The 22,883-nt window shown below is 38.3% G+C and overlaps 1 protein-coding gene across 3 annotated transcripts; it reads right to left on the bottom strand.

The window, feature by feature from the left end:
• Window positions 1-900: 900 nt before the first annotated feature.
• On the bottom strand, window positions 901-21,931 carry lrsam1 (leucine rich repeat and sterile alpha motif containing 1). 3 transcript variants are annotated; one of them, XM_062434399.1, is made up of 26 exons: window positions 21,647-21,931; window positions 19,731-19,866; window positions 17,476-17,684; window positions 17,147-17,203; window positions 16,791-16,835; window positions 16,621-16,698; window positions 16,237-16,305; window positions 16,057-16,141; window positions 15,838-15,959; window positions 15,652-15,742; window positions 14,448-14,557; window positions 14,228-14,257; window positions 12,399-12,521; window positions 11,818-11,957; window positions 11,660-11,704; window positions 9,957-10,027; window positions 8,963-9,062; window positions 8,740-8,827; window positions 8,556-8,630; window positions 8,029-8,109; window positions 6,981-7,076; window positions 6,485-6,583; window positions 5,053-5,184; window positions 4,431-4,497; window positions 3,924-4,123; window positions 901-3,114 (listed from the first exon to the last, which is right to left on the bottom strand). In XM_062434399.1, the coding sequence occupies exons 3-26, from the start codon at window positions 17,545-17,547 to the stop codon at window positions 2,992-2,994; spliced, it is 2,199 nt and encodes a 732-aa protein (XP_062290383.1). In that variant the 5' UTR covers window positions 17,548-17,684; window positions 19,731-19,866; window positions 21,647-21,931; the 3' UTR covers window positions 901-2,991. The 3 variants fall into 3 exon arrangements, with proteins under 3 accessions (XP_062290383.1, XP_062290384.1, XP_062290382.1); XM_062434400.1 differs by lacking the exon at window positions 19,731-19,866 and having other exon boundaries at window positions 3,924-4,120; XM_062434398.1 differs by lacking the exon at window positions 19,731-19,866.
• Window positions 21,932-22,883: the final 952 nt, after the last annotated feature.

The following is a 22,883-nucleotide window of genomic DNA, read 5'->3' on the forward strand; positions in this document are numbered from 1 at the left end:
ATACCATACCGTTTTCTCCTTCTTTCCCACCACATTAACAATCTCACAACCCCTCACATTTATCTGTTGACCCTTTAGAGGGAGCACAACTAGTTTGGGAACCAATGGACTAAACTATCAAACTGTATATAAAGCAGTTTAAAGTAGCTCCACCTAGACAGGCATGTATGTAATACAATGCATTATTATATAGAACCACACTTTGACTTTTCATACTTTGACTTCAGCATGACTTTGAATGCAAGACTTTTACTTCAATGATGTATTTGTATATTTTTGTGCTGGTACTTTTACTTAAGTAAGCATTTCAGTGCTTCATCCAACAATGCTTATAGTACATCTTGCTACTGACTATTTTAAAAAAGTCTTTATTATTGCAGTAAACTATCACCATGATCTAAACTTTAAGGATCAGTTCAGAAAAACATTTTCAAATAAGTAATTGGTTACCTCATGTACCCCAGTATATTTACTTTTCACCATTTTATTTGACTGTCTGATGTTTGAATTGTTATCTCAAGTGCTTTGCCTTTAATAGCTGAGCAACAGCAACCTGCTGTGAAAAATAAATTCTAAAAATTCCAGACGTATCAATTATGATACAAAACAAAAATCCATATATGAAAAGTGTTATTTAATTCATTTTTTAAAGATTATTTGTCAGAGGCTCCAATAAACACTCCAGTATCAAAGAATTTGAATTTTCTGGCAAGTATTTGACAGTTCAGGCTTTGCAGAGTTGATGTGCTGTATGTGTATATGTGTGTTCAGACACAACGTCATCTCTCGGTTTCCAGGTGCAATTTTAAAAATGTATATTTCTTTACATTTCTGGGTGTTGCTGTCTGTGTAGGAGCAGCAATACAAAACGTTCACACTGACCACAAGAGTACAGGAAAATGACACGTATATATATATTTTATATCATATTGTCAATTCACATGACATATCAGACTTATACAGAGGAGGAATCTTTTACACTCTACATTAACAGACTCATATACAGTGAGTAGAGATATGTCCCACAACATGCTAAGATGTCAAAGTTAAGAGCACTTGAAGGAGTATAATAGCATTAGTGATGGCTACAAACAGGCAATGTGTTGTTAGATCATACAGATGAACCATATCTATATACTGCTTAGCAATTCAAAGAAGAGTGGGATGAGACGATATGTCAGAGACAAGTGGACAAAAACTAAAGTGAGGTCCGAGGCTGGATTATCATCCTGGTAAGTAGTAAATTGATTGACTGAAGCTTTATTTGTATATGAAGAACATGAATACATGCATCACTGAAGCACAGCACCAACTAGCATGAGGTTCTTAAGGTGAGTCCTACTTTTTTTATCTAAGGCCCTGTCATGAAGAGGATCAAGTGTAAAAGTAGTACTCAAGCGATTTTCTATCATGCATTCAAAAGTTGCTGAACCTGCGAGAGACACGTTTTTTAAAAAATGATAAAAACTGACGCAGCAGAAGCCGATATAAAAAACAATTTTTAGTCACTAATACGGGTCATACTCCAAGAATCCCATAATGATACTCGATAAGACCTGTCACAATAACTACTTTTATTGGACGATATATTGTCTCAGAAATAATCGCGATAAACGATATTATTGTCATTTGAAGATCATTTTATACCACTGATATAATGATCATATAATAGTATAATAATGTAAGGGGGGTGGGGGGGTGGGATTGGAGAGTGGGTGCTACACTTGTGTAAAAACACAGACTGTCATTATGGTTGAGGACAGAGTTATTTACCTTTAATTCTTCTACAGTCTCCACTCAGGACGTACACAGTGAGGAATGGAGGACACTACTTGTTTAGCTAATGTGACATGAATAGCCTCTTAGCTGCTAATGTGAAGTGTGACAATACTGAGGTCAAAACAATGATAAAGGTCATGTCCATGTATCATATGATAAGTCCATATATAGACATGATGATGCTGATCATCACGTTATTGTAAAATGAGTCGATAACGTACTTATTGTGACAGGTCTAAGCTCGATTTAGCTCTGTCCCTCTATATTTCAGACTTTCTGTTAAACAAATTCTAGCCTATAAATTGAGAAAATATAACCCAGATGACATAATCAGGGATGTTTCCCCAAGACTTCCATCAGAGCCATAGAAAATATTATACAACTGTATATATAGTAGTATAGTATAGTTGGAGTTCCCCTTTCTGCTGTTACTGTGCTCACACAGTGCGTGTTTATCATTTTCCTTGTGTTAAAATGACCACACAATAAACCTGTTTTATAGTAACATAATATATCATATTTGCCCTGAGGCTCCCCAGCAGATTAATTACTCCAGCCATGGTGAAGTGAATGTCCAGAATAGAATAAATGGAGGTCAAACATAATAAATGTGTATTCTCCCAGGTTGTCTTGATATACATTGATATACAATATAACTGATCCATATTAACACTTGATAATGATTTCACCTGGCACACAGGGGCCTAGATGAGACGTGTCTGAAGTGCAACAACATGGGATTGATAACTAAAAGCAAATAGCAATCAATAGATTTAACTTAATAATAAACGTTGGACAGTGTTACTTTGGTTGACAACACAGACAAACAGTATTGTTTAAAAAAAAAAGAGGTTTTCCAGATAAAGGCACACATCAATTGAAAAGGTATATAAGGCAAAGAACAGTGAGTAGTGTCGTCCACTAGGCTCTTAATATAATGTATCATACAAATAAAATTTTAGAATTAAAAAAAGACAAACAAAATACAACAGGAATAGGTGCTAACGAAAAACACAAAAACAAACAAACACAAAACCGTTCAAAGTGTTCTATTGAAATGTGGTTCTGCATCGTGTAGTTAAAGGAGGAATGTGGCTCAGCTCTTTGAAAAAAATCTGCTAAAAGCTTTTCTATACATGACAAGCTCAGCTCACAGCAGCTTTATGATCCTACACAAATGAAGATGAAGGTGCAGCGGGGCGCAGTGGGGCTCTAGCCGTGGTAGAGGCGTATGCGCTGAGATATGTTGCTGCGACACAGAGGGCAGTTCTGCAGAGCGTCGCTGCACACCTGACAACAGCACACATGACCACACGGTAAGAAGATGACCTGAGCCTGAGAAGAGAGGAAAACACACTGTTAGTCATCTGGAAGAGTGTGTGTGTACGTGTGCTCATAGTGTAGCTTTCATATTCACAAGTCATCACTGCTAACATTGTTATAGGAGCCGTGTATTTGATTGGGCTTAAATGTAATGTTCCTCCCAAACACTAGGGGGTACATTGAACACAGGTGTTGCGGACGGAAGGTGGAACGTTTTTGACTGTGCTCGTGTATGTTGGGCTATATTTAGTTAAAGCTTTTGATAGACATTGACTGAACAACCTATCATTCATATTGAGTACATGTCTAAACAATTACAGCCATTAGCAGCTAGTAGCAGCTAATGTCACTACAATTTTAAAAGAGTAAGTTTTTCTGGTGTAATTGAAGAGCAGTACTATGATTTAAAGAGTTTGGGGGATGGTATCTTTTCCTTACCTTTCAAAAAACAAACAAAAAAACAAAAAATAAAAAGGTATAGTGTGCCTTTCATTCATATTGAGTACATGTCTAAACAATTACCACCATTAGCAGCTAGTAGCGGCTAAAGTGTAGGGCTTAGTCACTACAGTTTTAAAAGGGTCTTTTTTTTTCTAGTTTAATTGAAGAACAATACTATGATGTTTGGTGAATGGTATCATTTTATACTTTTCCAAAACATACAACACTCACTCCTGGTGTAAAGTTAAGACACTGCTTACATGTAGTAACATGTACTACACATGCTAGCCATGCTAGTAATCAGAATATTGATATAAAAAAAATCAGCTTTTCACATATTAATGGAGTAGACACAACAGTAACTGAAGTGTTTCTCTTACCCCAGTCTCCATGCAGACCACACACTCTGAGCTCCCTGGTCCCTCCAGAGGGCTGGGGGCAGACGGGGTGATTGGGGTCCCTGGGGTGAGTGGTGGGCTGGGCATCTGGATGGCGGAGGTAGAGGGAGGTGGGGAGGGAGGGGACGGAGCAGTGGGGATGGTTTCTGTTTCCTCGTCCTGCTGCTTACCCGTACAAACTGCTAGAGGAAGAGGAGGAGGAGGAAGAGGAGGGAAACAATAAGTGGACAGCAAACAGGCTGCAGTGTTGCACATGCTGTAAAACTGAACAGCATTTCATTGACTTTGCATGTGCTTTCAAACCTAAACACTCATTTCAAACATTCAAAACTTTTTTTTTGAAAATTTAATAATTGAATACATTTTCCTTCCTTGGATTTCTCAACCTTGAGTGATCAGTGGGAGCTTTGCACTTGCATAGTAAATATCCTTTCTGTGTTTATGTTTTATCTGGATATGGATAATATACAGTCATACAGGATGGTGTACCTTCAGGGTGGCGATCATGAGCCCATTTCAGAAGAGCTTTCTGGATGCCTACTTCATTAATGCCGAGCTGAAAAGAGAAAAAAGAGGAATTAGACTGATGATTGTGCACATTCATAGATATTTATCCTTTCTTTTTGTATCATACAGACACAAATTAAAGCTATCCTTCAAAGTCTATAACCTACAATTCAATACAATCTGCCGGCATTTTAACATTCATGACACTGAAAGCATACATTGAGATGTATTCAACGAGCCACAAGACTGACAGTTTTCTTTCTTCCTTCACATATATACTGTACTTAATGTTAGCTTATAATAGCTAACTTAATCAAAAACAGAGGCATGAATTAATATGTGAAAGTTAACTAGGCATAAACAGTGTTGTTATAGACATTACAACAATGAAACAATAAGACAGAGATGATAAGAGAGGGGTAATAAATATGGGCAAACTTAAAAACTAATATCTCTTAAGACCTTGTTTCTGATTTTTCTCACACTTTCTACACTTGAACACCTGATTGAACTATACTAGTATTCAGAAGACACAGCCGATGTTGAAACTGAGCATTATGTGGTGTCACCCAATAGAAACGTGTGAGTAATGATGAACACACACCTTCTTGAGGTCCGAGGAGCTCATGTGGCAAAGGGCCGCTGTTGTCACTCGACTGTGAGCCAGGATGGGAAGGTAGTGCTGAGCCGACAGTTTGCACAACAGATTGACTAACTCTTTCTCCACACCCGCTTCCTGCAATTAGATTAGTAGCAGTAATGTGTTTACTGGGATTATGTACAGTGTTCAACATACATTTTACCATTTGATGTACTGTATCAGAGTTAGCTTATAGCTCATTTTCATCTGCAGTCCCTTCAGTAGGTCAATATTACAACATATAACAGCACGATAACAAACAGTATAAAGCAAAAAACCAAACGGAATACAACGCTAATTTCTATAGCACATCACATACAATGTAAAGTCAGTGGTTAGAGAGCTGAGAGCTTTTAACAGACTTTTTAATTTGGTTTTAAATGCTCATTCACATGTGTGGCTTTCACAGAGAATGTTGACTGCCAAAATGTAGTGTGATGAAATTGGTATGGTACAATCTCTTATATAGGATAATGTAGTATACACAAAGTCACGCAGTGGAGGAGGGGCCAAACCATTAAAGATCTTATAAACCAGCTACAAATTTTAAGAATAATTTAAACTTTGCAAAGCTCAGTAAGATGGATTTCTCCAATATTCTACAGTGATCGACGTGCATTGGCTTTTTGTCCAGAGTTTTTAGAGTTAGTTTGTATAAGGACTCAAGAGGTATTATGGACCCCAATATGTAATACAATAAGACATATAGAAAAGAATCATAGCGTGCATAAATATCTTGGATGTGTCCAAAAAGAGACAGTTTCTAATATATAAAATCTGCTAAGTTGTAATTTATGGTTTAACCATTTTCCAAGATATTTAAAATCAGTGGTGACTATGCCACATCTTTCACCATTGATGAGAATCTGAGCATTAGGAGGTTGCATCGTGGTTTTAGAGAAAAACATACTTTTTGTCTTGTTTACAATTACACTCAGACATGACTGATCAAGTCAATGTGTGAACCTTTCCTATGCAATTGTTAGATTAGCAGCTGCTAACTTGGCTGTTTTTGCATGCGTTGTGTTGTTTTGAATATTGTTTTGGCTCTGTTTTGATTTTTAGAGTTGTAGAAAAAGGGGTAAAGGGGTAAGAAAAGTTCCTTACTTCATTCTACACCCTTTCTGAATATTGAATGCCTAAATATTTTATTTTGTTATTCTAACATGTTCGAATAAATAAATAAACTAAACCAAACTATAAGAACTAATGTACACAACAGTGTCATCTGCATAGATTTGCAGTTCTACATCATGACACTGTTGAGGGAGATTTTAGGGAGACATTGATATGTAGAATAAATAAAAGGGGACCCAACACAGACCCTTGTGGAACACCCAATGTGCACTTCACACCTCAGATGCTTATTTGTGTCCTGCTCTGCTCTGTACCGTACCTGCATGCGCAGTGACAGGGGTTTAGCATCCAGCAATCTCTGGTACTGGATCATCCAGTAGTTCTGCTGGTTGGACTCAGACTTCCGCTCCATCTCCGCCTGGTAAGCACAAAATGATTATTACACTCATTTAACACATTTAACATTTAACCCCAGAATGAGAAAGACAGCGTTATAGCCCAGATGACCACTAATAGATGTGTGTGAGTGCATAACAGAGAGCAAATGTCAGTAATCTGTGCCTCCAGAGAGGGAACATTATGATGACTCCTAACAGTGGAAAGCATGAGTCAGGAAAGATACAATCCAACAGTGAAAGACATTAAATATAATCTCTATTCCTCTTGTCTGAAAATGGATGAATATTGTTGATAAAGTGAAAATTATAAATAAACACACAGCATTTCTTGTTGTGTTTACATTTGTGTGGTCATCCTGAGCTTAGATTAAAAGAGAGTGATGGATGTAACTACAGTAACTGGTTGTTGTAACTCACCAGAACCTGCCGCAGTTCCTGCTCTCTCTGCTCTCTCTGCTTCAGCAGCTGCTGCAACAGATCACTGAGAGCTGTGCGCTGGTCCACCAGAACCTCCTGCACACACACACACACACACACACACACCATCACATAAAAAAACAGGAACAATACACACTAAGAAAAGAAGGAAAGAGACATCTCCAGCACAGTTCAATGATATATCTCTGATGTCAATCCTGTGTGAAAGCAGTTCAAAGTACATTTTAAATACATAAAACCATCTATAGACTTCCTACTGAAATCTGAACACTGATCTGAACTAAGGTGCAAGAATCAGATTAACTATTTAGCAATTGTGAAAACAGATCCTTACATAACTTTTAAAGCCACTATGTATAGGTTTTGAAACTGAATGTGTCACCCTCTGTTGATAGCATTGAGACATTGCAGCCAACAGCAAAAAAACAGACTGAAAGAAACTTCAGCAAATTTTACCCAGAACTTCATGTCTTTTTTTCAGCTAGAAAAATCACAACAAACTTTTAAATAAAGAAGTAGTGTGAGAAAAGAAGATTGATAAATACTGAAAACAGAGGGAAACAGCTAGCCTGGCTCAGTCCAAAGTTCAAACATATACCATGATACACCCTTCCCTTCCAAGGATGTAGGAGAGCATACGATCACTATGAAACTCGCAAAGAGAAAGGCCAGTGTTCGCTTTGTCCATTCTGGGCTACTGTAGAAACATGGCGGTGCAACATGTTGGCTTCTATGGAAGGACCCACTCCTTATGTATAATACACTAATTAAAACATACTTATGAAAATTATATTCCATTTCTGCCGAGTCCGTTTCTTCTGAATGCCACAAAATTCTACATACTGCACCTTTAAATATCGCTTTACTTCAGATTATTTTCACGAACTACGGAGTTTGGAATGTTATATTATTGCCATGATGCAATGACATGAAAAATAACCAAAATAAACGATGGTAACCGACAGGGGGGGGGGGGAAGAAATCAGTTAAATGGAGGACGGCAAAGAAAGAAGGGGGTGACACCCACCTGCAGGTTCTCAGAGTCCAGATTGCGTCTTTTAATCTCCAGTTTAGTCAGCTGCATTAATTCACCCTCTATGAGCCTTATCTGGGGACAGTGGAGAAGCAAACATGAAGGTAGCAGGGAGAAAGGCACATGCTGCTGAACGTAATGATGATTTCATGAAATGATTGTCTGACTGTGGGTTCTATTACACAGGGTACAGGAGTCGGGTGAATCTGGTACTGGGTAAAATGTATTAGAAATGAGCATGCAGCAGGTTAAATATTTCTTTAAAAGAAGAAAAAAAAATGCTGCATGGGTTGTTTTAAATTTTATTACTTACAGCGTTTTCTTTAGCTGATGCCTAAGTTATTTCTCTGGGCTGTTGTTTGTCCCTGTACTATACTGCCTATGTTAGTATAAAGCACTGAGCCTATTGGTTGTTAAACTAACTGCAGATGGAATTAAAACATCTACTGTGCACCTTTTTTACCAATGTCATAAAAAACAGACTTCAGTGACGGGTTTGACGTTCACCCGTCCACACAAACCTGGTTGCGGATGTAACCGTGCACAGAGTCTTTCTGTAGCTGCAGGGCCTGGAACGCTACTTTCTGCATCTCCTCCTGCAGAGTACAATCACAGCACATTGATTGTCATGGATTGCGATTTAGTTTAAACTGAGTACAGTAACTTAAAGGAGAAAAGCTTCAGATAGCTATCATTCACACAAACCTCCTCTAATATGTGGGCGATAGCTTTAGATTTATCCAGGACTTGGAGGGACATCATCTTATCAAAATGCTTGTCCAGATGCTCCAAACTGTTCCAAAGCGGGGAAGAAAGACCACACAAAGTTTCATACGATGTTAAATGGTTAATAAAAAACATATTTGCAAAATTAACATCCTTCTTCACAGGTGGTGTTTCTGGGTGTATGTGTGTGTGCATATTGAACCTTCTGCAGGCTTCAGACACCAGGCTTTGTCTGCGGAATTCACTGGCCTCCTGTAGCATGCTCACAGCACAGCTGTCTGACAGCATCTTCTGCATGGCCGCTACAAACACACACAGGAGGAGAACATGTAAGGAAGACAACAAGGAAATATCATTTAAAGTCCACGAGCAGGGAGATGAAGAATGAGAGTAAAATGACAAAAATATTGTTTATCGCGATTATTTCTGAGACAATATATCGTCCAGCAAAAGTAGTTAGTGACTTAGTGGTGTTCAAGTGAGAAAAAGTGGGACAATTTTTGGGAATCATCCTTTAAGGGCCATGAATCTCAAAAATAACTGTCAAGACATCTGAACCAAAGCCAGCCAGACAGCCAGACAGACCTCTCCTTTAGAGAGATGTCATTGTTTTACAGTGACACCTTTTTTAACTTTGTCCATGAATCTTGGAAGTGGGTGAAGTTGTTCCAGAAACATCTACTGTGCTTCTACAGCATTGTTTTATAGTGTTTAATTAGTATTTGCTTAAAATTGAATTCCATTTATAGTATTTTCATTTTAATAATGGAAACAAACATTATTTTTGCTCATTTTGTTCATTTATAATGGATCACCTGCACAAGAAATTACATTTTTAGGTATGTGATTTGTGAAAAATATTTGAACACACTGTATATTATAAAAACGTTGCACCCAAACCACAACTGTTTGTCTATAAAGGTCTTGGAGTGTGGTACAAACTATTTGAACAATTGCCACTAAAATATTATTCTTTACTTTCAGATGGCACATAACTCCTATATAGTTTTTTGAATAGAGACAGAAGCTAGTGGAGTCCATTTCATACCTGAATGACATAGTAGACATTAGATGAATACCAAATATCAAGTGTTTCAAATCTGGGATCACATATGTAACAATAAAGATAAATTACTTTATGGACACGCACACACTAATTCAACAACCACTACAGTAAGTAAAGTTGAAGTGCTTACCAGCCACCTCCTTCTTCCTCAGTGAATTGGCTTCTTCCTGTGTGATGGCGGTCAGATGCTCCATACGGATCCTGTGGGGGAAATAAACTGTTAACAATACTATTTTGAGTCATGTCTGAGGTTAAACAGTAACCAAGGTGACAGACAGCTGGAATGCATGGTAAAATATGAAAACATAAAAACTGTCATATAATTCAGTTGAGTTACATCTGGGTTACAAATGATTTACTGATGGCTGCGGGCTTGGGTTTATGTTCTGTGTTACTATTGGTTAACCTCAGTGCATCATTTGAGTCCGTCGACCTTTCTGTCCTTATAAACAGACTCGGACTGGTTTTCATCTTATTAGTGGATCGAATTTTCCTCATGAACTACTGAGGCTAAACATGGGATACCACAAGGATTAATCTTGGGACCTCTTTCATTTACCCTTGTGCATTAAGAAAGTCTTGGAAAAAACCCAAACCTATCCTTTAAAGACAATTGTGGACTTTTTGCTGTAATGACTGTGCACTTCTGGAACAGCCTTTCACTTAGAGATCATGTTGAGCAGCACTAGCTGTTTTAAAAATGGCATTTTCAATGATAAAAAACAGTACTGTAAAAAGACTGCAAATTTAGTAACCCACTTGATTTGATAAACTGTGATTATTATTTCGTAATAGATTCAGCTGAAGACAGAACTATGACTGACTATATAAGGATCTCTTCACAGCCAGTGTGAGCAGGAGGAGGGATTGCAGAGAAAAAAAAAACGTGATCAAATCAGACCTGTCACATTAACTTTTTTTGTTTTTGGACGATATAATGTCTTAGAAATAATCGTGATAAACGATATTATTGTCACTTGAAGATCATTTTATACCACTGATATAATGATAATATCATAGCATAATAATGCAAGGGGGGGGATTGGAGAGAGGGTGCTACACTTGTGTAAAAACACAGGCCGTCATTATGGTTGAGGACAGAGTTATTTACCTTTAATTCAAACTCTCCATTATCCTTTTTTACCCTCATTCTTCATCTCCCTGCCTGTGGACTTTAAAGGATATTTCCTTGTTGTCTTACCTACATTTTCTTCTCCTGTGTGTGTGTGTGTGTGTGTGTGTGTTATTTACCTTTAATTCTTCTACAGTCTCCACTCAGGACGTACACAGTGAGGAATGGAGGACACTACTTGTTTAGCTAATGTGACATGAATAGCCTCTTAGCTGCTACTATTTTGTGCCCAAATTTTGCGTCTTTAGGGTTTAATAACATGGTGCCTTGTTTTATTTATTTATTTATTTAAACATTTTTATCATTCTCTCATTTTTAACATTTTTACTTTACTTTTTGTTCTTTGTTTTTGTTCCATCTCTTTATGTTGTTCTTGGTCTACACTTGTTCTGTCTTATTATCAGCTTGTTAATCAACTGTGAAGCACTTTGAACTACATGAATCTGTATGAAAGCTGCTATATAAATACAATCTGACTGATCGGTTTGATTGATGATTAAAGATAAGGTAAAATGGTACTGAGTCCACACTTGAAAAAATTTAAGCAAAGCCTTCTATGTCCTGTTATTGTGCATCTTGCTTGGAAAGTGTTCTATAAATAGGCTCAGTCTGATAAGTGGAGAAGAAGTAGATGAGTGCGGCCATGTGCTGAGTGCCTCATATCTCTTTACACTAATAGATCTGGAGGTTAGGCCACTCACCGATCCTCCTCCATGGCTTGGAGAAACTCTGCACTCTTTTTCTTCCTGGAGAGAGAGAAATAAATATGCTGCTGTTAGCGAGGAGTGATGTCTAATCTGTGACACAGATCCACATATTAACTCTTAACCACTACAGACACTATTCCTTCAGGTCTTACCTCTTGTTTTCCATCAGCATGTCACTAATGCGACTGCTGATGCCGTCTTCAGCTTGTCTCACTTTGTCTAGCACGAGCAGCCTCTCGGCCTCCTGGGCCCTCTGCTGCTGGGAGACCCCCTGCTCCACACGGTCCCTCTCCTAAACATCAGAGCACACAGTTCAAAACCTAACAGTAAAACTAAACCGTTCCGTTTCAAATCCAATTTTCTGTTATGTTAGCGGGGCTGCTGGTGGTTAGTTTTCCGTTTGTTTGACCAAGAAGAAAAACAAAACCACACATCCACAGAACCTTCTTAAGCCGCTCCTGCATACCTCTCTGCTGTTGATCTGTATGTTCAGTACGTTCCAAGCCAGTCAACCCAGTCAACAGACTGGTTTATGTAATAGTGCTTTGAGAAGTTTGTGTGGGTGTTTTAATACTTTCTTCTTGCCATCGACCTGTTGTAAGAATCTAGCCAATCCAAACTGCTGTCTAGCATAAAGGAGCAAGCTACAAACATTTCAGAGCCACCTTTTAAACCTAAACAGAGCGAGGGAAGCGAGTGACAACCGTGTGAGATAAATCAGAGAGTTGTGTACCTCACGGACTGAGTTGAGGATTCTCTCCTTGCGGGAGTTGTTCATACAGAGAAGCTGCGCGTGCTCCTTCTGCTTCTCCTCCAGGTGCCGCTCGAAGGCCAGCTTCTCCTGCTGCTTCTGCACCTGAAAGAGGGAGGTGGGGAGACACGTTTAATGTGTGTGTGTGTGTGTGTGTGTGTGTGTGTGTGTGTGTGTGTGTGTGTGTGTGTGTGTGTGTGTGTGTGTGTGCGTGCGTGCGTGTGTGTGTAGAAATAACACACGCCTGCCCTGCAGCTGCCATATGGAAAGTTTCAACAAGTAAAATAAAAAAACAACTTTATATCTGTAAATAAAAATCAACCATTAGGATGTAAAATAACACAATGCCTCTAAGTCAATTATCTTTATGGCTTCACACTTTTTCTGCTGATTCACACAAAACCACAACCCTCCACACTGTTTGTCTTTGCACTGTTAATCTGTGCACAATCTGTACTTGTGTTTGTATAAGAATGCGATATGCAACAAGCTTTACACTGTTTTTAAGGATTAGCTGAGATCTCAATATCATCATGCTGAGGTCATAATTAATGTTGTGAGCTGACAGTCAGTAGTATTAGCATTAGTCACATTCATGGAAATTTGAATCAGGAACTGAAATGACTGACACAAGTGTTTTCAGCATCAGTGGATTTCACATGCTTTGACTGAAAACCACATTTATAAATGTTTCAGTGAAATCAGTGATGTCGCTGCTGGTCCTTTCTGTCAGCTATTAAAGGCAGAATACCTGCACTGAGATCACTAGTTGAGTCTGGTATGGGGGCCCTTAAGGACCAAACATATAGAAAAGCAAAAGCACAAATATCAACAGAAAAGCAACAAGAAGCAGCTGCAAATGACAAAACGCATACAAAATGTCCCAAGTCTTTTGTAGAGTTTTTCCTATGTATGTGATTTTGCTTTTTTATATGTTCCCTATTGGAGCTGTGTGTTTCTGGAGCATATTTCTAACCCTAACCCTCTAAATCAGGAGTGTCAAACATATGGCCCGTGGGCAAGAACCAGCCAGCCAAGGGGTCCAATAACTCTGGAGCAAGTGAAACTGTGAGTAGCCAACTTCATGTAAAATGTTGCCTCAGAGGTTTATCCATTCTGACCAGAATACAATCCTCTGAAAACACAATCAATACATAATGTGGCCATAATTAAACCATTCATACATTGAACATTGTATAAAATGTTGTCAATCAGCAGCTAATCTGAAAAAACTGAGACATAATATTGTTGAAACTTAAGACATGTCAGGCTGGTTTATTATAGTGAAGTTATAATATATAGGTTAATATGTAATGGTTTTATTGGTCCGGCCCACTTCAGATCAAATTGGGTTGAATGTGGCCTTTGAACTAAAATGAGTCTGACACCCCTTTAATTTTTCTATGTGTCCCTTTTGCATGTGTTTTAGCATTTGTAGTATTTTTGGATTAGATATGTAATGTTCTCAATGTTTGTGCCTAATAGAAGGGACAGCTTTATAAACAATACACCATGTGAAGAACACCAGCCTGGTAAACAGCAGAAACAGCTGATTTCAATATGGTCCAGTTTATAGTTGCATACTCACTAACAGATGGCAGGTGCATCACAGTGTCAGTATACTTCAGCACAGTCTCAATTGTTACATGTAAGTTATATCAACTATGTTAACAGGGTAGGCTACAAGCACACCTACTGAAGTGTTGCATGAGTTAAAATAAGGGTGTTTTGAGTGAAGTAAGATGTGGAACAGAGAGCCTCTGTAGACAGACTGGATCTGATGTTGGTCGTGTCAGCTGGAGTTAACCCACCTTTCTTTTCTCGTAGTCTGTGAATTTGCTCTGCAACACAAAGTGAGGAAAACGCACGTAAATTAACAACAGCACTTCATACTGTACACATGAATAGATTTCTATTACTGTATGTGCATGTGTGTGTGTGTGTGTGTGTGTGTGTGTGTGTGTGTGTGTGTGTGTGTGTGTGTGTGTGTGTGTGTGTGTGTGTGTGTGTGTGTGTGTGTGTGTCATCTACCTGCCAGGCCTCTTCTAAACCATCCACACAGTCAGAGTTCTGTTTGCCGCAGTCGCTCTCCAGCACTGGTAGGAGGTACTGGGATGGAGGGCAGTACTCTTCTCCCAGCTCTGAAAAGCACATCATCCAACAGCGTCTTTATTCATATACAGTCAGATATGATGTCATGTGAATACCTTACAACCTGATTTTCTTTCTTTCTTTTTTTACTTAAATCCCACAACTCTGAGTCTGAGTTGCACCAACAAGGATTATGATTTCCTAAAAACTTAACATTTTCCAGTAGTAATGCACCAGAGGTTAAGGGTGGCAAGTTTGATCCATTGATAAAGGTGCCAATTGCATTCAAGATGACACTTTATTACCAATAGAAGAAGAACAGCTGTTTTTATTTTGCGCTACCAAACACACTGTAAGCTGAGATGATTCATTGCTTCACGTTAATTAATTTTCTGTATTATGCCCAAAACGTACCCCCATCATTTCCCCACTGAATCTCTTCTGTGTGGGTATTGGCCATGATGTGACAGATCCACACTTTCTTTGTCAGTGTCTCTGTTGTAATAATTCTGTGGTTGCATTCATTCAGTCACAGCAGTATTTCCTCTAGTTTGACAGCTTTGAGGGAGAGGGGGGACGGGGGGGACGGGGGTGTACCCATGTCTTGGAACATATGACACATTCTAGTTTTAAACAGCTGAAGACTTTTCTGTTTGCGACTGCTTTTTATCAAATCGGAATTTAGGGTTAATATCTCACACCTATTTCCAATTTAACACTTTTAATCGTATTTAAATGTCTTTTTATTTTGCCATGTGTTGCTTTTATATTGTCTTGATGCGTTCTATGTTATATGTAAAGCACTTTGAATTACCTTGTTGTTGAAATGTGCTGTACAAAATAAACTTGCCTTGCCTAAACTGTGCAAAAAATATTATTATTATTATCTTAACTTAAAAAATGTGATTATCCATAAATATGTTGATGCAACTCAGTCTCAGTGATATCAAACCATATAAAACACTGTACAGTTGATAACTTGGAGCAACTGATTATAATCTCTTCTCAGTTGCTGTATTCAATCAAATCAATTACAAATTCATATGAGACGATTACAATAGTTACATGGAAAACTATTTTAAGCCACAGAAACAGGTGTGTATGTGTGGAAGAGATACATTTCGATCATTGAGTGAACCCTTACCGTTGCATAGGAAGCGCTGGATGCTCTCTGTACCTTCTTGACACACGGATGAAGGTGGATAGGTCATCATGGCAGCATCGAGTGTAAAGCTCTGTCACATACACACACACACACAAAGGGTTTCTATCATATCATGTTAGGTATTTAGCTGAAACTGTACATTTTAAACCCAAAACACACACATACCTCCAGGGTGCGGATGTTGGCTAGAGTTTTGGGAAGCTGGACAATGTTGTTGTCACTCAGGTCCAGGGTGCGGAGGCTGCTCAAATAGCTCATTGAGGATGGTAACTCGGTGAGACAGTTACCTATTAGATACAGGGTGATGAAGAAAAACTCAAGTTACTTCAATTTGACTTGCGCATGTCCTCTCATCCACCAGCCAGCAGGCGATAAGCAACGTACCCTTCAGATTGAGTGTTTGCAGAAACCGCAGGTCCCCGATGGAGTCCGGCAGGTGCTTCAAACGGTTCTTCTCCACATTCAGAATCTGACAGGACACAAAATGGCCACACGTGTATGATGAGTTACATCCATTCACACTCATTTCCTCTGTACCACAAGACGAGTTCAGAATAACATTACCTGCAGTGACGTCAGCTTCCCGATGTCTTCTGGAAGTGAGGTGATTTTATTTTCGTGCAGATCCAAAACCTAAGGAGTCAGACAGACTTAGTCATGCTTATATGAGTGATGAGTATGAGTTCAAAGCTGTATGCAGGCTTCTAGCAGCAGAGAGCTCTTTTACAGGTTTTGAATTTAAATGATTCACTTTAAACACTGAGGAGAAAACCCTTTAGCCTCTTTTCTTTCAAAGGAGATTCTTTCATTTGGTGGAGAGCACTGTCTGACTCCACAGTCTCCAATAAGCTGAGCTCTAGAGACTATGAAGGCCATGACACATGATTGAGATCATTTTCATATTCATGAAACCATTCAGTGAGACAAGTAAAGTCTGGTTTACTTTACCTTTAAAGTGGTGAGAGAGGTGATGTCACATCCTTTTGGCAGCATTGACCTCAGCTCATTGTTATGAAGGATAAAGACCTGTAGGATAGCAACAGAAAACATGTTTGACTGCTGACTGTACAAGCAAGGACATACTAATACCACTATTCTGCTTCATGCTGCATTCTCACCTTCTTCTGTAGCACCTTGCAAATGGAAAAGACACTCGAGGGAACCTGTGGCATAACAAACCAAAGCTTCAACATCCACATTTACACTTATACGATACTTACAAGTTAGTTACTAATTGCTTTTTATTTACAATTGTTTCTCCTGACTCCTATCAGATTTCACACAGCTCCCACTGGATACACAAGTTCACCTTTAAGGTAACTTAATAGTGCACTTTGGTGAAACTATACATGTTCTAACACAGAGTGAATGACTTGACTCGAATGAAACATCTGTTGTAATTGTAACTGTAATAGATTTCACAACTAGGCACCAGTGAACCTTCCCTCACATCAGTTAAAAGTAACATTCTCACCTCTGAGAGCTCACACGCTGAGATGTCCAGGGTGTCATCAGCACCTGCCTCCTTAGACTGAAGAACAAGACAGTTATTGAGTTAGATATTCTCTCTTTTAGACAGCGATGACACATGATGTAACGTCAATGAAGAACAAATACTTCCACACTTGGGGAGATGATTACATGAATAACAAAAATACATCTAAAGCTCATAATCTGATAAAAATGGCTGCAGGTTGTCTCAGCGTTATCAAACAGGTTGCTGTGACCCTCAGCACCAGCAGCAGGGTGTTTCCAAGCTGGGAGGTGTTGGTATACACATACACATATCAACACCCTTCATACCCGGCACAGCTGATATTCCAGTCTCTTCAGTGAGTCATCGCTGGGTTTCCTCTTTCTGAAGAACAGAGGCATCCTGCGTCCTGCCTGTCCTTTTCTGTCCTGCTGTCTCTCTGCCTGCTGGGTTTCCCTCTCGCCCCTCCAATTCAAACAAAGAGCTGCTCCGGACAACCCACGGACAGGTGGAAAACCCTCAAGATGCTGCCCGCACTCTGAAAAGTACAGAAAGTGAGATATTAATTGTGATATTAATCAGATGAACCAACCAATGAGAGTAGAGTTCATATTGCAATACTGCTATATGAGCCAAAAAGCAGATTGAAATGAATTTTTGGCCAATTGGGAGCAGTGGAACAAGCTGAAAACACAAAACTGATATACAACAATATCACCTTATATAGCAGAAACATTAGCATTAATTTACAGTTGAAAACTTGATGAATGCAAGTCTCTCTCTCTCTCTCTCTCTCTCTCTCTCTCCTCTCTCTCTCTCTCTCTCTCTCTCTCTCTCTCTCTCTCTCTCTCTCTCTCTCTCTCTCTCTCTCTCTCTCTCTCTCTCTCTCTCTCTCTCTCTCTCTCTCTCTCTCTCTCTCTCATATAAAAAAACAGCTTTAAATGTATTGTAAAACTCAATTATTCAATTTGCCTCCAAAACTGTTAATTGTTTACGTGATATATTAATGTACCTAACTCTTTCATTATTTACTTGTTGTCTATAGTTATTTATTTATTTATTTATTTTTGCTCAGCTCTACCATGTTTAATTATCTTTGTCTCTCCCTAATGCATCATTTTCCATCTCTCTATAATAGGAAGAGTGGTTCTATAATGCATGAGTTATACTAGCTCCAGCAGAGATGAGGGTATCTGTAGACTGAGGGCTCTCAGGCTTTTCCACAGTGTTTTATTGTTGTACTGAAAAAAAAGGAGTGGTAATGAATAAATATGTAAACGTAGATATAGGCCAGCCTTTACGGAGCACAGAGTTTGCTCTTTGTTGCTCTGCTGCTGGTAGTAGATTCTGTAATTCAACACTTCTGGCAGCTCAGCGTATGAATCAGTATTATTTGTACAGCAACAAACCACGTGAAAAACATCCCTCCCAGGCACGGTCTGTAAAACAACACTGCTGAACTTTTCCTCTTCAAAACAGACACTGGACCAAGCAGAAGCATTTAACAGTGCAGCACAAACTGATCGGGACCATAATCTACTTGTAAAACATCCTTACCACTGACAGAGATAATACATCCAGGACTGAAAGCCTGAGCTGCAAATCCAATAACTGGACTCCAGTGTGAGAGTAGCAACCGAAAACAGAGATGCCCTTGAACCAGTTAAAGGATTTCGTTAAAAGAAGCTTCAGGATGTGCTCGTTCTAAATGTAATATACTTTTACATTATAAAACAGAAACGGACATCCATTATAGCTCCCATGCAATCAGCAACCATCGCGTCTGAATCCCGCAGCTAGCACAGATGTGTCCAGAGATGCTAACCCCAAGAAAACTCCCCTGACCAAAATTATCATTGAAACCTCCAACTATGTTTTATTCACAACATCGTAGGGCTTCAACAGCTAATTGTATTTTTCCTTATGTGTGTCTAAAGAGATGTACATATGATTAAAGTCCCCCTCCACTCAAAAATTTGTTTTCTTCTTGTTCTTTCAGCTGGATGTTTGAACGCATTAAAAGCAGCATCAGGTTTTTTAAAATGTACATTTAGTATTTTTGTTGCTTTTATATCATTTGAAATGACATTTGCACCATTTTTTACCAAAAGTAAGACTGAATGCTCCTGAAAATGTCAAATGGTGTAACCACAAAAGAATTATACACATAATTACTTAATTTAAAAAAAAAAAAATGGAAATGGTTCCTGATTGACACGATTCCCCAGATTAAATGTAATATTTAGAACAATTGTATTCCATTACCTTTATTTAATATAAAAAGTTATAATGTAATGTAATGAATTTTAAACCACAAAAAAAAAACTTAATTGACCCATGTGCAGAGTTTGATACTAGAGGCCAATTGTAGTCCAATATTCAACGTATGATGTAGAAACTTGAAGCCTCCAGTGAGCAACCACTGAAATTAGACTTTACAGTGAAATAGGAGACATAAACATATTAGCATATAGATTGAAGATTATTTAATGAGGGAACAGGGGTAGATGTCATGTTAAGAGTTTTAATAAGGTAATTGAACAGATACACATCACTGTTCCAAGCAGAGTTTTTTTTTAAATACCTTTGTAAATGTCTGCAGGGGACCTTTAAAGAGTGTTGCTAGCCTTGAATGATAGCAGATGTCTCAGCAGGAAGACCAGACATCCTGAATAATTCAGGACAGTCTTAGTAGTGGCCCAGAATCTTCAAATCCTGTCCTGTTTGTCCTAAAAATTAACTCTTAAGATAACAGTAATAGATAAAATGCACAAGCTAAAACAAGAGCTGTCCTGCATGCTGTGAGACTCCACTTGACTTGAGACTTGAAAGTAAAACATACTGAGGAGACCTCACCTAGTGACACAGTAATATTTAAAAATGCTGCACTAAGCCTTTTTGTGTCTTTCTCAGCTCTGCCAAAATTTCATGAATGGTTAATAACATAACAAGACACAGTGCTAAATATCATCCTCTGAGACAATTCATCTATCTCTCTACTTTATCCATGTGTACAAACCGATCTTCATAATATTCATAACAAATGATCAGAGCTAGGCTCTGATGTTTCACTAAATTATTCGAGACATTTTAATCCTTCAGACATTTAAAATTAAGCCACCTGTTTTTCACCATTTACACTGAGTCATCTGAACTCAGGTATTCCAGTGAGCTTTTATTGACACTCACCGGCCACTTCATTAGGTACATCTGCACAATCTAATTCAATCCAATACAACAGCTCTACTATAAATTTTACTTTTTTGAAGTTTATACATTTTCAGTTTTTGTTAATATTGTCAAAAAGTGATAATTCTTCTTTATATTTATTACTGAGGTCGTACTAAGTGGTGGTGGTGTAGTGAGGTGCATTATATTGACTGGTGTTCCTAATATTTTGCCCCCCTCATGTATGTTTATGGAGTGGACAAATACTGTATAAAGAACACCAATCAATGTAATGCACCTTAATACACCACCATCACCCACTATGACCTCAGTAATAAACATAAAGCAGAATTATCACCTTCTTAACAATGTCAACAAAAACTGAAAATATATAAACTTCATAAATGTAGAATTTATAGCAGAGCTGCTGTATAGGATTAAATTAAATTGCACAGGTGTGCCTAATAAAAAGGCCAGTGAGTGTATAATGACTGTTATTTTTGCAATATATAAGACTTGTAATCCTGTTATGAGTTTCTTTTTATTTAAATGAAACATAAATTACAGTCACGAGGACAGGGGAGGAGTCATGTGCCAGATGTTAGAGGCGCTACAATGACGTAATCAATACAATAAAATGAATTGTATTTAACGGATACTAAATTACACACTGTTACATACAATAAGATCATTATGTTTCTTTTTCCTCATGTCACACAACTGACTTAATGAGAAAACAACACATTTGGGCGTTCAGTTTGGACTTTCACGTGTTTTACTGTTAAATGTTAAATAGTGGAGACCACGCCCACACAAACTCCCCTGTCATAAATACATCCGTTCTTATCTGTCAGCCTCTGACACCTGCAAGTCAGTTAAATATCCTGCCTTAGCACCTCTATTTGTATGTATATGTTTCCATAACATATATACAGCCAGCGAGTAGTACAAAGTCAGTGTGCTCATGTCCATTTATGTATAACAGTGTCGGTGTGGGTGTGGAGTTACCGTAAATGACGTAGCTAGGTTACATAGCATATAACCTAGCTAAAACACTTTGAGCCTTATAACCAGCGTTATAACCCTTCATACACATTCTCACAGTCAATTAAATGCAAAGCTATATAAATATTGTCTCGTATTATGTTATTGTCCACATATGAGGCTGATAAATAATATTAGCTTCACCTTGACAACGTGCCACTCTGGCTACGTTTAGTAAACATAAGCTAACAACGCTAGCGTGTCAACAGAAAGCTATCAACTGTCACTAACGTTACACGACGTCAGGCTGATAAACGAGGTGAAACTAACGCTGTGTGTCATACTCACAGGCTGTGGTGATGTTGTTCAGCTGCTCCACACACTGCTGGGTAGATGGTTAAAGGGGGACTTCCAAATTTAGCTCACGTTAGATCTTAATTCTTAAGTCACGCGTTAAAAGGCAGAAAAGAGAGTAAAAGTATCTTCCATGTTACTCTGCTGAGACATTAAGATACAAATACAGCTAGATTTTAAGATGTGATGCCTGTCCCGTAGGTTTCCATACGAGGCTGCTCTAAATGAAATCACAACAAATACAAGTTATCTTCTTCTTTTTGATATTAGCAGGTTGCAGCTAGCTGGGAGCTGTATATCGCCCTCTACAACACGGAGTGTGCAGTATCATGGCTGTCAATCTACTAGTACGCTCAGTATGTGTCATACAGTGTGTAGCGTTGTGATGCGTTCACGTGAATACAGACAGACGGACAACTGCACAGTCAATGGCAGGACGGTTAAACATCACGACATGTAACTATGATGGTGTACTGTTCAGGGGCGATTCTAGGATGAGAACTTTACGGGGGGCTCAGCTCCTAATGAGAATGTGACATACAATGCCCTGCAAGTGTTCAAACCCTCTGCTAAATTACTCATTTCACTGGATAACGTAAATTACAACAAGAAATATTAATACATAGTAGAGTGGTCTACTATAGTGTATAATAATAACGGTTCAGAATAAACAATTACAGATTTCTACAGAGAGGACCCATAGATAGTTAATGAACACTGAGGGAAATACAATATTAATGACAGAACTATCCAAAGTACATTAAACCTGTTAAAATAAAAACAATCTGAACCTGTGCCATAATTGTTTGTCCCATCTCTAACAGACAGGCTTGCAAAAATAAAATAATTAAAGTCTTATAAAATAATTTTTAAGGAAAAAAACAACATAATATTTGGTGATATCAAATATATGGGTGCTTGAGCACCTTTAAAAATGGTCTAAAATCACCTCTTGTACTGTTTATAAAGAATGGGACAACATATATTAATTATTATAGTAATTAAATTATTCCAGTGCCAAAGCTATACTTGCTATAAAATGCAGCTTTCTCATAGGACTCTGTTGCAACATTAAAATAAATGTTAAATTCTCTATTTGACGGCAATGTCTCGCCTAATATTACAGTCCTGCTCTCGTCCGCTAAAACGGTATACGGTTGGTTTGTCCACACATATTCCTAGATGTTTTAAATAGGCTAAATAAATGGTAACTCTTTATTTTACGGCTAAC

Source organism: Scomber scombrus, chromosome 15 (genome assembly GCF_963691925.1).
Source record: "Scomber scombrus chromosome 15, fScoSco1.1, whole genome shotgun sequence".
In the NCBI taxonomy this organism is placed as follows: domain Eukaryota; kingdom Metazoa; phylum Chordata; class Actinopteri; order Scombriformes; family Scombridae; genus Scomber; species Scomber scombrus.

Coding starts and splice junctions, on each gene's coding strand:
- lrsam1 (XM_062434398.1), bottom strand. CDS start 17,547: ATGCCTCTGTTCTTCAGAAAGAGGAAACCCAGCGATGACTCACTGAAG. Junction 8,828..8,962: donor GTGTCTGAAGCCTGCAGAAG/GTTCAATATGCA, acceptor GCTTTGGAACAG/TTTGGAGCATCTGGACAAGC. Junction 5,185..6,484: donor CCCTGTCACTGCGCATGCAG/GTACGGTACAGA, acceptor ATCTAATTGCAG/GAAGCGGGTGTGGAGAAAGA.